This window comes from Exophiala oligosperma, assembly GCF_000835515.1.
Source record: "Exophiala oligosperma strain CBS 72588 unplaced genomic scaffold supercont1.8, whole genome shotgun sequence".
NCBI lineage: Eukaryota > Fungi > Ascomycota > Eurotiomycetes > Chaetothyriales > Herpotrichiellaceae > Exophiala > Exophiala oligosperma.
Window position 1 is genome coordinate 1199698 of NW_015622825.1, and position 12520 is coordinate 1212217.

Genomic DNA, 12520 nt, shown 5'->3' on the forward strand with positions numbered 1-12520 from the left:
ACTGATTCGACGGTGTGGGTCGACGACGGTGGCAAGAGGGTGAATGAAGTTGGGAGTTTGAAGAAACGTCGTTAAACGTCGTTATGGTTTGCAAGCCGAGGCTACAAAGTCGATCGACGTGACAGATCGATACTGAGGTAATGTATAGAACAGCGTTAGTGATGCGCCGTGGGTTTTGCGTTGATGAATGAGCATTGTCCAGGTTGAAGGGAAGTGATTCGTCTTATAGCAAGGAAAACGGCAGTGGGACGTGTAGAGGCGGAAGGTGCAAACATCCAGATTCTGTTGGCAACTTCCCAACCAAGAGCAATCGGGCCAACGTCGAGCAATCAAGGAGAGATTCTTCATCATCGAGAGGGAGCATCTCTGTCAATCGATCGGTCCATCGTCAGCTCGTCTATGCTACAATCTACTATTCCCGATTTCCTTGCTCTACCTCTGGTCTGACCCTGACCAGCATGTACCACGCTTGAGCTCTTTGGTCAAGGTCTTTGTCGCTGAGAGTCGAGGCCCAGCGGACGGATCAAAGCAAACGAGGACGGATCAAAGCAAAAAAGGCGCAAGAGGCAGATATTCAGCTGCTTTGACCCCATTTAGTCTCCATCCTCAACGCGTCCTCTACCCCGGAAACTAGGAAAAGCCTCAATGAGCTCATCAGCCTCATCCGGCGTGACACTTTCTGCGAGCATACTAGTAGCCTTGGCTGCTGTATCATCGGGGATGAGCATACCAACATAAGGACCTTCCGAAAATGCCAATCTCGTAAGGGCCACGCGATGCTTGTGCACGCCGCCGTTGATGACGGACAACTTCTCCTGCAGGTCGATTTGAGGGCCGTGTAGTTCTAGCACGTGGAATAGCAACTGCACACCCTTGTTGACAAGCGCAGCGTGTAGAGCAGATGACGGCGTCTGGTCGTACATTGCTGACAATTCGTCGTGCAAGCTCCGTACTATTCTTCCGATGGCGCTGGGATGCTCCGCAACAAGCAAACTCCCATGTGAAAATGGCGAAGGGATGGTGGTCACCTGGAGAAGAAGGTCCAAAACGTCAAGGCGTAAATGGCAAATTGAGGCGCGGGTATTTGCTGGCTGGCCTTCGTCGACTTTGGGCGATTCCCACAGAAGGTAGCAGATGCGGTTGATGATATGTTGTTCAATCTGGTTCTGCTGATCATCGACACAGATACTGCCGAACGTGTCGGAGAAGATGCTCGTCCCCAACAATCGAAGCATGAGCCTGATGTCTGAAACCGGCTGCCAGGCATTAAGCATCATCAAGACAAATGCAGGATGAATCAAACGCCAGAAGAGAGAGAGTAGATCTGTCTCATCCGAGATTATGTATGCCATCGCTAGCATAAGGTCCAGGCAGGCCGTTCCGTCGATATCGTCGTTCAAAACAGCCTTGGGGGTCTGTCGAAATTTTCCAAACGTCGAGTGGTTCACAGGAGAATGCTCGACACGTTTTTCGGCGTTGATAGCCACCGTTGATTGAATGAGAGGTACAAGTGAGTTGATTATTCCGGAGTCTATTGCCTCCGCTCCTATATGAAAGTCGATGATGCGGCTCGCAACCTCAACAAGTAGTGGGATGGGTTTGTAATATTCTGCCTTGATTGACTTTGACCACAGATCAATGAAAAGTTGCAACATGTCGCTGGGAATACGATCACCCTTGAGGTTAGCTGTACCCTCAAGGAGAATGGTAGCGAAAGTCTTCGAACCAGAAGGCAAAGAAAAGTTGGTCATGGCTTCCACAAGTGTGATCTTTGTTCCCTTGACTCGATACTTGAGAATAGATTGAAGGAACTGTAAGTGTCGAGTTGATTGCTTGTTCTTCCGGATCATGGAGATACGAAGCTCTTCAGATGATGCCAGCTTTGGAGCTTTTGTAGGTGGCCCGCTTGGAGGGGCAGCAGCAGTTGGCCTCAGTGCCAAAGGCTTGACAGGACTAGGCACATCTGCCTTTCGCTTTCGCTTGTTTGCTGCTGTGGGAGTCGTAGGCTTGGTCCGACGAGCAGATTTGGAAGGGGAGACCATCATGACATCGTCGTCATCAAATCCATCTCCAAGAGAACTTGCCATGCCACGTCTAGAAGTTGCCGTACCACTGGCATCCTTGACGGCCGCTGGCTTTTCTGTCAAACGCGCCTTCAGAGACTGAGCTTCCTGGACTTCTCGGTTGTGGTCTTGTTGTAGGAACTGATAACGAGTGGTTAGATTCTTGTTCTTCTCGACCATGGCGCTGATGGCCGCATTGTGTTTCCCAGCCTCTTCTGTCAGAGACTTCTTTAGGGCATCGATTTGACGATCCAGGATCTTCTTCTCCCTGACGAAATTGGTACGAAGAATCAATATTTCTCCCTTCTGTGTGGTGACTTGATCTCGCGTCCGTCGAAGTTCTTTTGCAAGCTCGTCTCTCTCCATGTTCACTTTGTCATTACTAGCACGGCCATGTATATTCTGCCGCCATGGTTCTATTTGCACCGTCTCACTTGGCTGCATTGTTGGACCATCTTGAGCCCTTCGCTGGGCTTGTGTTGATTGGACTGCATGCTCCTCCAATTCTTGGAGGGCAGACTCTGAGAGACCTTCAAAGACGTCATCGTAGAGATACGCGTCGTCCTCGCGGTCGTCCATGTTGAGAGTAGGGTCAACGTTGACCTTCTACAAGAAAGAGGCTTGTCAAAAAAGAGACTGTTGAGATCCTAATCATGTGACTACGGTTGCTGGTTGTTTGCACTAGTCCTATTCGGGAACTGCCTCGGCCTGCGCGCACACAACACAACAGCTTACGTTAGTTAACTAACTACCATGCTAACCCTCTATAGGCTAATCTGTCACGTGTCTGGTAAGTTGCCTGTCTCATTCACCCGAGTACGTCACCTCCTTTTCACCTGGTACTGCAACCATGGCAGATTCTAGTCCTCCAACGACGCCGAGCTGTCGTCGGCTTACTCACGATCAAGGATGAGTTATTCTCCTCATGAGACAACTGGTTATGCCAATATGTGTATATTACAACGCGCTGTTCAATACCTATTAAAACAAGTAATTCACTTCGCAATATCGCAACGAAGAAAAATCTTCTTGTCTATCTAAGGCAGAGATAGATAGAGTCGAACAGTTTATTATTAACTCACGTTTGAACCGTCGAATATTATATTTACAGATTGCAGAGACTTTAGCTTGATGATAAATGAGAAAGATACACTGTCTATTTAGGACGCCCTTCACTCACATGACCATTCTTCATCACGCACCAATTGACTAATATATCTTGAACAAGCTCGAGAGCATTTTACATGGACAAAATAACAATGGGGTCGAGTTTCATGGAGTGACGAGACATGGATAACTGCCGAAAGGACATTGTCGAGTTTGGGTTACTCGACGTGATGGAGAGGCACCCGATCTAACCTGTGTTGTTGAGTGTCGACGACGCATAAAAGGTTTCAAGATTTGGGCCTGTCTTAATGGCAATCAACCAGATTCTCATCTATTCTGAGAGAAATCGACTCAAAGACCTGTTCGGAGCGAATCCTTACACTCATTGAGGGTTGGATCAAGTACTCGATGCGAGAATGTACATTACGACCTCAATATTTAGTTTAGGTCTTCTTCGCAATGAATTCTATCAATCCATACGCACAGGTGTGACCAAAGTCTTCTCACCAGTTACGAAGTACAGAGCAAACACATCCAAAATAACTCAGACCCTGACCATTCATGATCTGTGCATTTCCTCGCGCGAGTCAAGAAGTCAGTCACTGATCTTTTCAGTCCCAAGGCCTGTGAGAGGAATGTCGACATGGTCTAGCACATCCAACAACACTGTGTGTATCGTCGCCTGTGAACCTCGAACTCGGAGGTACTTCTTGCACGTAGAGACTCTTTTAAGGATTACGCTGCGAGGCTCGCAGCGCTTCGCTTCCCTGACCTCTGTCAAGGTCCTTGTTCCCTTGTGACCTTCTGTAGACAACTGTCGCTTAGTCACTCTTACTACTTAACACTCGTACAGAGGCACTTCGCGATATTCATAGGGTGTCAGATTAATTCCGTACCTTGGTCTTTATGTTACATTCATTGCTCACGCTGCGCGCGCAGCGACGCCATTATTCTCGCAGAACTTGATTGATTTTATGCATGTCTATCTACTTGTTGCTCCTGACGCTGCAGGAAAAGCAGAGACATTCACACCTCTCGCGTACTCGTAAACAATACCTCAAAGTGTGTCCTCCCCTCCAGTACCGCACAGTACATCTGAGCGCGCCATCTCAATAGCCGCAGTCATGCGACCCTCGCCATGTCATCAAACGTGGGCATCGCGCTGAACCAACCCATGTCCTCGGTCCCGACGGTCTCGAAGGCGCGCTTCGCGTCCTCGTGCCGGACCTTGATGGTTTCCTGGTCCCGTCCCCGGGCGGCGGCGTCGGCGGCGAGTTGACTCTGGCAGCACTTTTCGGCCGACATGAACCAAAACACGGCGGATTCGACCGTGCGCCCGACGGTCAACAGACCGTGGTTCTGGAGGATGACGAGCTTGTTCTCCGGTCCGAGGGCGTCGGCGACGGCCTGCCCCGGGCCCAGTTCCAACGCGGAGCCGGTGAAGTCGGACTGAACGGATTGATGCTGCGTCGAACCGAAGACAGAAAACAAAAAGTCATTATCGAATCTCAAAAGTCGGAACATGTGAAAAAACAAAGGGAGAAGAGATTGCGCAAAGGGTGGAAGAGAAAGGAAAAAAGCAAAAGGGACGTTGTTTCTCTCTCACATTGTAAAAGACACACGAATCTTGTGTGATTATGTCGAGTTTACGACCCAGAGCCGAAAACGCCCTGCCGTAAATGGTGTGCGAGTGTGCGACGCATGTCGCTTCCGGACGGGCCGTGTGTACTGTGTGTTGTGTACCAAGTAAGAACAGGTAAGCGTCGCGGGGGGAATACAATCCGTTCGTCGTCCCCTCTCCCACGGGTGACCAGGTATGTGTGTACAAGAACAAACACTTACCGGCATGATGAATCATGAATGCACCAGTGTTCAAACGCCTGACCGGACCCCCTGCGACGACGGTGCCTTGAGAATTGACGAGGATCAAATCACTCGCTTGCAACCTCGCCCACGACACGCCAAAGGGGTTCACCCAGAAACAGGTCGGGTCGACCGGGTCCTTGACGGTGATGTGGCCCGCGACGCCCTCGTCGTACCCGTACTTCGCAAAGATCCGGAAGGCCAGTGCGAGTCTACCCTTGAGATGGGCACGGTACTCGTGAGGGTCTTGAAACGTCGGTGGGCTGGGGATGTCCCAGGGGACGGAGACTGCGTTGTTGGTCTTGTCATCTTTGCGATCGCGATTGCCAGAGGAGGACGAATCTTGTTTGACGGTATTGTCATCGTCGTCATGGTCGGAAAGACGCAATACTTGAGGTGCTGCGGTTGTCGAGGTTTGTGTTGTTGACACGGGAGCAGACATCGTGTGTGAGTGTGTGTTTGCTGTTGACAGGTGAGATGGAACAGTGTTTCTCAGTTGCAAAAAAAAAGAGAAAACCGAACTGGCGCGTGCAGATATAAGACAACACAGTCCGATAACATCAGAGAGAGAGATGTCCTTCGGTGGTGCAGTCAAGGGGAATAGATATACCGTCTTCTCACTCCCCTCCATTCGACCCTGTCAGTTCACCGTCGCGATACTCGTACATGCAATGGTCATTCAGATTTCTCCACTTCTGGGACTTGACCTGAAGGCAAGTCGGGGCAATGGGAGGGCTGTATGGAGTGAGCGTTTGATGCTGACCACCCATCGATCGGAGACACAGGTCCACGGCCATGATGAGCGACAAGGGGGGGAGATGGCACGGATGCATGTAAAGAATAAGTGTTACTGGAGGAAGATCGAAATCATGTCCCGAGCCCGTTCAAGAGTGCACGAAGAAACGAGCCAATCGTCGTGTTGTCGACGCGAACGAATCAGAAAGGAGCAGCCAGCCGTTCCGCAGCAAACGAGTTTCGCTTATCAGCGGCATTCGGGTATGGTACTGTACCACAAACGGAAGGCGTCGAGACGATTGTTAGATCAAGTGTCATTGGCATTGGCATTCGAGAGAGAGAGTCTGAGTTCCAGCTTTAATCAATACTAGAAGGTATTGCAAAGATCGATTGGTCATGACGTGTACTATCGGATTTCAAACTCGGCCTGGTCATGGTGCCAATGACTTCCCTCGGTAGTCGTTGGACAGAGATAGGAAGCCTATGGGATAGTATGGGAAATCAAGAAATTTATCGCATGAATTGGTAAACTTGTCCCGTTCTACATAGTACTGACATGACTATACGCAAAGTCTCCCACCACCATGGTAGCAACACTACTGTCAACAACCTGACCCAAAACTTTATCAATCATGCCTGTATGTCCTTGTCAACGGCGCTCGGCTGTTTCTCGTTCCCGTGCGTTGCTCGCTCTTGCGCATCTACCATTCGATGCTTATAACCCTGCATGGTCTCCAGAGAGCCAAATGCGTAGTCGATTTCCTCCAGTGTTCTTGACTTGGTCTCGACGAGCATAAAGTATGCTAGAACATCAACCTGATCAGTATCCGCGACCATGAACGAAAGCAACTTTCGGCACAAACTCACCAAATGGCAGAGCGAGAAAGTTGAAGATGATGTAGAGAATGAAGATCTTCCACCCGGTATTCGCAATGGCAATGGGTCCAGTGAACAGAGTCAAGAAGGTGAATATCCACGACGTCGTAGCCCCGATGCCCTCTCCGACGTGCCGCAAATGACTGGGGAGCACTTCGGCCGGGTAGAGCCAACTGATTGGGAGCATGCCAAACCCGAAGCCAAAGTAGAAGATGATCAGCATGATCATTCCAGCCCATCCGGCGGCTTGAGATCCGAAGCTGATACAAATGGTGAAGCCCGTCATTCTAACAAGTAAAACGAGTCAGTCAAGTTCTCTCGGTTACGCAAGCAAATTGTAACACGGTGTGGTCATACCCTAGCGTGCAAAAGATTGTGCCGACGTATAGTGTGATTTTCCTGCCGAACCTCTCGATGGTGAGTGTACTTGCCAGCACGAACAAGGCCCAAACGGTTTGAATGATGCCTGATACCATGGCGGCCTTCATGGCATCAAAACCAAGGTTGAGCTGAAACATCCTAGCAGAGTATGCCACAATCTTCATGACAGGGTCAGTATGAGTCGGTGGGTCAACGATTTGAAAGAGTCAATCTTACGATATTGAGGCCACTTAATTCCTGAAGCATGCTAATGAGTATGACCAGGCGAAGGCGCTTTCCGATCTTGAACTCGGTCGTGTCGTAGAATATAGCTTTGACGCATGTAACAACCCATCTCCAGCCCTGGAACTCGTTCGCAGCTTCGATTTCTGCTTCGACCTTGAGACTTGCTCGCGTTCGGAGGACAATATCCGCATCCTCTGGGACGTCGTATATTCGCGCAATGACGTTGTCACCATCTTCGTCTCGCCCATGAGCATAAAGCCAGCGAGGTGACTCTGGTAGGAAGGGAATGGTGGCCTGGAGCAAGTACGTCAACAAACGCCCTGCTTTGGACCATATCCATTGGTGCAGGAGATCCTCACCATGGTAACGAGACAAAACGCCGCTTGGAAGGCAACCGGAAAGCGCCAAGTATACTCGGGGTTCGTCGAGTGTTTGATGATGCCGTAGTCAAACCAATCCGCGAGTGCGATGCCTAGCTGGACTCGGAATCAGTCCGTTATGCGTCATCCAACTTCAAAGAATACGTCCACTCACAACCCCACACACAAACAACAAGCATATGACCTGTCCACGACGATGTGCTTTGGCAACCTCCGCCAGCAGAACAGGTACCGAACTGGTCATCAATCCGATCCCCAGACCGGAAATGAACCTTCCAACGAGCATCTGCGCCAGACTGAACGAAGCAGCTTGTAATGCAGCACCGATAACCATGAGAACACAACCCATGAAAATGAGGAATCGGCGCCCGGTCGTGAAGCCGACATAGACTGCCAGGAGGCTCCCAAAGACTGCACCCACACTGAAGAAGGAGAGGACCCAGCCAATGATCAGCGTATCCGTACTCTGTGGCTCGTCAGCGGCGCTTCCGCGGAAAACAAGAACAAACAGTAGTCATACACCGATGGCAGCTAAGAATGCCGGCTGCGTCGATAAAGTGCCCAACACTGCTTGGTCGAACCCAAACATCATGAAACCTATTCCACAAGACAAAAGGTATGCTAGGAGAAGACTGTTACCCCGGAGGGACGTGGCTCCACGGACATTGAAATGGTACATGGTTGAAAATCAGCGCGGAGACGCTGGAGCGGAAGGTGGTTGTGTAGGGGATTGAGGGAGGGAACAAGAAGATTCAGAGAAAAAGAAGGCAGAGCGAGGATAAATACCTTTGGCTCTTACCGAACAGTCTGCGCTCAGAGTTCCGTAATTCCATCCTTATCTTGGAATTGAATGCGGTTGTCTCTTGTCAAGATACACCTTCGGTTCATGACGGCTTTCAAATTCAACTGGCTAGGGTACGAGTGTTGACGGGATGCTAGCCTCATCTTGGACTTCGAGTGGCCGTGTTCATTGCCTCGACTTGTGGGCACGCGAAAGAGAAAGAGATAACGAGGGGCGCCAGACGTATGGGACCTCGAGTTTCCTGCGGTCTAGAGATGGAGCTATCCTTCGTCCGCCATGTTCATGATCGGGCGAGAAACAAATGGGTCCTTGGTCTGGATCTACCTTGTTTGATCCTTGATTGATCGAGTGAATCGCAGGGCAATGGACGTTTGAAGGATGTTGATATTGGACGAATGGTGATTGGACCGCATGGAGGACGATGTGATTGGTCGACGGCAATCCCACTCACAGCAAACCTCGTATTTCATGGTCAGTAAGCTCAGTGACCGACTTCTCAACTCGCGCAAGGACATGCACAGATCTTGAAAGGCCCAGACGCCAGCTATCTACCTTCTATCCTCGCCAATCGCCGCCTTCGTGATCATCAAGTATCACAACTTGTGGTAGGTCAATCCTCGCCCGGATCAAGGACACTTCGTCTCTCCAAGGACCGCGCTGAAGGCCGTGACATCTTCTCGGACCCTGCGGAGTAGCGCGTGCCCTGCTTATCGACAAGGAACCAAGCCCAAGAGATCTGTTACCATCATTGGAGGCTCCCAATCGTCCAACGAGCTAGCCTTGGACGAGAAAGAATCGCCTCCCTACAACTTCGTCCTGAGTGACTCGATATCCAAAACGCTTTCAATGACTGGGCAAGGATGACTACGTCCGCTCACTCTCAAGATGGTCTCTCGCGAAGTCTACTCTTATCCTCCGGCTTATAACCACCTTAGAGCATCCGCTCTCGAAACCTCACTGCAACATGAGTCCCTGCAAGATCGAGTGCCTATCGCACGGCTGCACAGAGCTACGTCGAAAGTCAAACACCGGCGACTGCGCACAGGATGCTTGACCTGCAAGAAACGGAGATTGAAATGCGATGAAAGCAAACCGGCATGCCTACAGTGTCGACGGACGCATCTGGAATGCGAAGGGACCTTTTACGCATCGAACAGGTCTCGAAATGGGATCATGATAGCCCCAGCGGTCTCTTCGTCCTCAGGGGATGCCACCACCCCAAGTTGTGAGAGTCCCCCGGTCGAGAATAATACACCATCAACCGACAGTGCCTGGTCGAATCCCGAAGAAGACAATAGCCTTCTAGTCATGGATGATACACCATCGCCGTTCTCGGAGACCATTGGTGTTTTTGACCTGATGGCTCCTGCTACTACTACTACTACTCCTCCTCCTCCTCCTCCATCACAACATCCGGTGCCTACAATGATGACACCTCTCCGATACACTTTGCAAGGTCGCGAATTGGACAACTATCTGAGCAGGGTGTTCTTCGAAAGACTCTGCTCGGAGATGATCCACACGATGCTTCCAGGACCGTTGAACCCCGTTAATGATGCTCTTCGGCCACTGACGCAGTCGTCCACGACGGTGGGCCGCTGCGTGCACGCCTTATCAAGCCTATATCTCGCCGCACTCCACCCAGAATCTCACAGTCTCAGCGAGGCTCTTCAGCTCAAGGGCCAAGCCATTGCGTTGCTGGCCAGAGATGTCTCGGAGGTCCGGCACTCCCGATCAGACTCCATCCTGGCAGCCACTTTGCTCTTGTACATGTGCGAAGAGATGTCACAGAGGTGGGACCAATCAAGCAAGGACCACCTGACGTATCTGAACGGAGCGCGGAGACTGATTCAGCATCGGTTCTTCGACCTCGAGCCTGTCGGTGGGTCGTTGAGTAGTAGTCCCTCCGCGGTTGTCCTTCCGCCGCACAGACACACGAGCGCAACAAAACACAGAGACGAAACCGAAGAGACGTCCGATACGTGGATTACTCGCGTCCTCGTCAAGGTCTTCATCTGGAACGACATGTTTACGACGTTGAGCCTGCCCTTTTCCGAGTACGCCGCCTCGTTTACGCTTCAAGCTCTGCGCCTGACGGACGTGTTGAACCGCAAGGACGACCTCAACCCTTTTTTGTTCGGCTGGGCGCGTGACATTTTTTGGTTGATGAGCGACGTCATGAGCTTCGCTCAACAGCTCTACCGGACGCTTGACGACAGTCGGTCCTCCTCCACGCAGACCACCGCCACCGCCTCAGTTGCCGTTCGCGTCCAGATGCTCGGTCGAGCGTCTCGTCTGGAGCGCAGTCTGCAGACGTACGCCGCAAGTTCGGGTCGATCGAAACTCTACATGGGTTTCCACCGTCCGTCCGATTCTCACCTGGACGACTGTTCTATCACGGTGGAGTGTTATCGACGTGCCGCCCTTCTTTATCTCTATCAGCTCATGCCCGTGATGGCTTCGGATGACGCCATGGAGGAACTGGCCACGTCGATACTCGACCTTGAGTTGTCCGTGAGCCCTTCCTCGCCTAGCGTGGCCTTTCATTTGTGGATTTTGGTGGTCGCCGGGTCCCAGATGAAACCGGTGGAGGAAGTTGAAGAAGGTATGGAGCTGGATTACAGATTTGCGGTTCTACGTCGCTTGGAGATGCTGGAGAGTATACACCCTTGCACCGGCACCTGCAAGGCCAAACATATCATAATGGAGGTATGAGCGTACCCCTCCCTACCCGTTTCACTGCCTCCCATTCCTACTCTTATTCGTGGTTTCTTTCCTAACACGTTAACAGGTCTGGCGGCGTCGAGATCAGGCCCAGATGCAAGGTCACTGTTTGAAGGATCTGAAATGGCAATGGACGAGTATTCTTCGGGACATGGGACAATCTATTTCATTCACCTGACTCGAAAAGAAACAGAAAAGAAGACTTGATCGCCTCCTACTGGAACGAGGTCTTGCACTGCGCAGTGGTCATCATCCTGTCTTGAGCAGTCGAGATTTTGATGATCTACCTAGTCCTTTTTTTTAACCTGGCTTCCTCCAAAGGGTTTATGGGTTTCTCTTCTCTCACAGAGCCAACCAATCCTTCTTTCCGACGTCGACCCCGTTCATCCTCAGGAGGTCATAGACGGTGACGGCGTGAAAGTAAAAGTTTGGCAACGCAAACCCGGTCACGTAACTGAGACCGGTGTAGTTGCGGTCGCGGACCGTCAACTCGACCCCTTCCTTGTCGTCGAACGATTCGCGCTTGACGCTCTCCAGAAAGGCGATGGTCTTGGTGATCCGGGCGTGCAACTCCGGAAAGGTCTTTTCGTCGTCGGCCCAGGCTTCGTTGGGCACGCCGCCCACGCGCACCGCGAGGAACTTGGCCGTGTTGCTGGCCGTCTGGACCTGGAACGGCAGCGGATTCATGTCCGGTGCGATGCGTGCCTCGAGGAGGGTCGAGTGCGGGAGGCCCTTGGCGTCGAGGTGCGATTCACCTTTTTTGAGAATGGCCGCGAGTTGTTTGAGTGTGCCGATGATGGGAACCACGGCGGTGTCGTAAAGAGTTAATTTGGACATTTTGATGTTTATTTCGATGATAGACTTGATTGATCTTTTCAAAAAGGGGTCTTGGGGATCTTTTGACGCCGTTGATCGATGGGTGTGCTTGTTTTGTGGTTTTGTGGTTTCGTCGGTTGCGATGCTATGTGCGATATGATATATAACCCGGGCTGTCGGCTAAGAAGAGCTTTCAAGTACCTCCTAGGAAGGGTTGGGGGGGGACTAGGTGCTTAAAGTGTTCCCGCACTCCGCAGACATTAATAAATACTAGTAAACATTGGGCGGTCGAAATGTCGGAACAAGTCAGTTTAGGTCCAAGTCATTGAGGGTGGAGAGACAAGGTCAAAGAACAAGCTGTGTATTTGTAAGCTGCCCGGATCAAAAGGTCCACTTTCACTTTTGATGAGGAAACATCAACAATACTCCCGACTCCGTATGTCTCAGGAGTAGCGGTCGACGACCATAAGCAGTCATAACTACCAGGTATGTACAAACGTAGATGATGAGGCTCAGCAGCGCCAGGAACCTCGTCCTTAACTTACATA

The 12520-nt window shown here is 51.1% G+C and overlaps 4 protein-coding genes across 4 annotated transcripts; 1 reads left to right on the forward strand and 3 right to left on the reverse strand.

Annotated features, from left to right (window-relative positions):
* Positions 1–117: 117 nt before the first annotated feature.
* PV06_08375 (uncharacterized protein) lies at positions 118–2661 on the reverse strand. The gene has a single exon (XM_016409699.1). The coding sequence runs from the start codon at positions 2640–2642 to the stop codon at positions 594–596; it is 2049 nt and encodes a 682-aa protein (XP_016260007.1). The 5' UTR covers positions 2643–2661; the 3' UTR covers positions 118–593.
* A 1631-nt stretch (positions 2662–4292) lies between these two features.
* Positions 4293–5475, reverse strand: PV06_08376 (uncharacterized protein; the record flags this gene model as incomplete). Its single annotated transcript, XM_016409700.1, has 3 exons — positions 4293–4634; positions 4777–4898; positions 5013–5475. The coding sequence occupies 3 exons, from the start codon at positions 5473–5475 to the stop codon at positions 4293–4295; spliced, it is 927 nt and encodes a 308-aa protein (XP_016260008.1).
* Positions 5476–9317: 3842 nt separating this feature from the next.
* Positions 9318–11829, forward strand: PV06_08377 (uncharacterized protein; the record flags this gene model as incomplete). Its single annotated transcript, XM_016409701.1, has 2 exons — positions 9318–11141; positions 11224–11829. The coding sequence occupies 2 exons, from the start codon at positions 9318–9320 to the stop codon at positions 11332–11334; spliced, it is 1935 nt and encodes a 644-aa protein (XP_016260009.1). The 3' UTR covers positions 11335–11829.
* PV06_08378 (uncharacterized protein) lies at positions 11303–12246 on the reverse strand. The gene has a single exon (XM_016409702.1). The coding sequence runs from the start codon at positions 11991–11993 to the stop codon at positions 11499–11501; it is 495 nt and encodes a 164-aa protein (XP_016260010.1). The 5' UTR covers positions 11994–12246; the 3' UTR covers positions 11303–11498.
* Positions 12247–12520: the final 274 nt, after the last annotated feature.

Excerpts from the sequence above, each read along its gene's own strand:
- PV06_08375 (XM_016409699.1), bottom strand. The coding sequence starts at position 2,642 with ATGGACGACCGCGAGGACGACGCGTATCTCTACGATGACGTCTTTGAA.
- PV06_08378 (XM_016409702.1), bottom strand. The coding sequence starts at position 11,993 with ATGTCCAAATTAACTCTTTACGACACCGCCGTGGTTCCCATCATCGGC.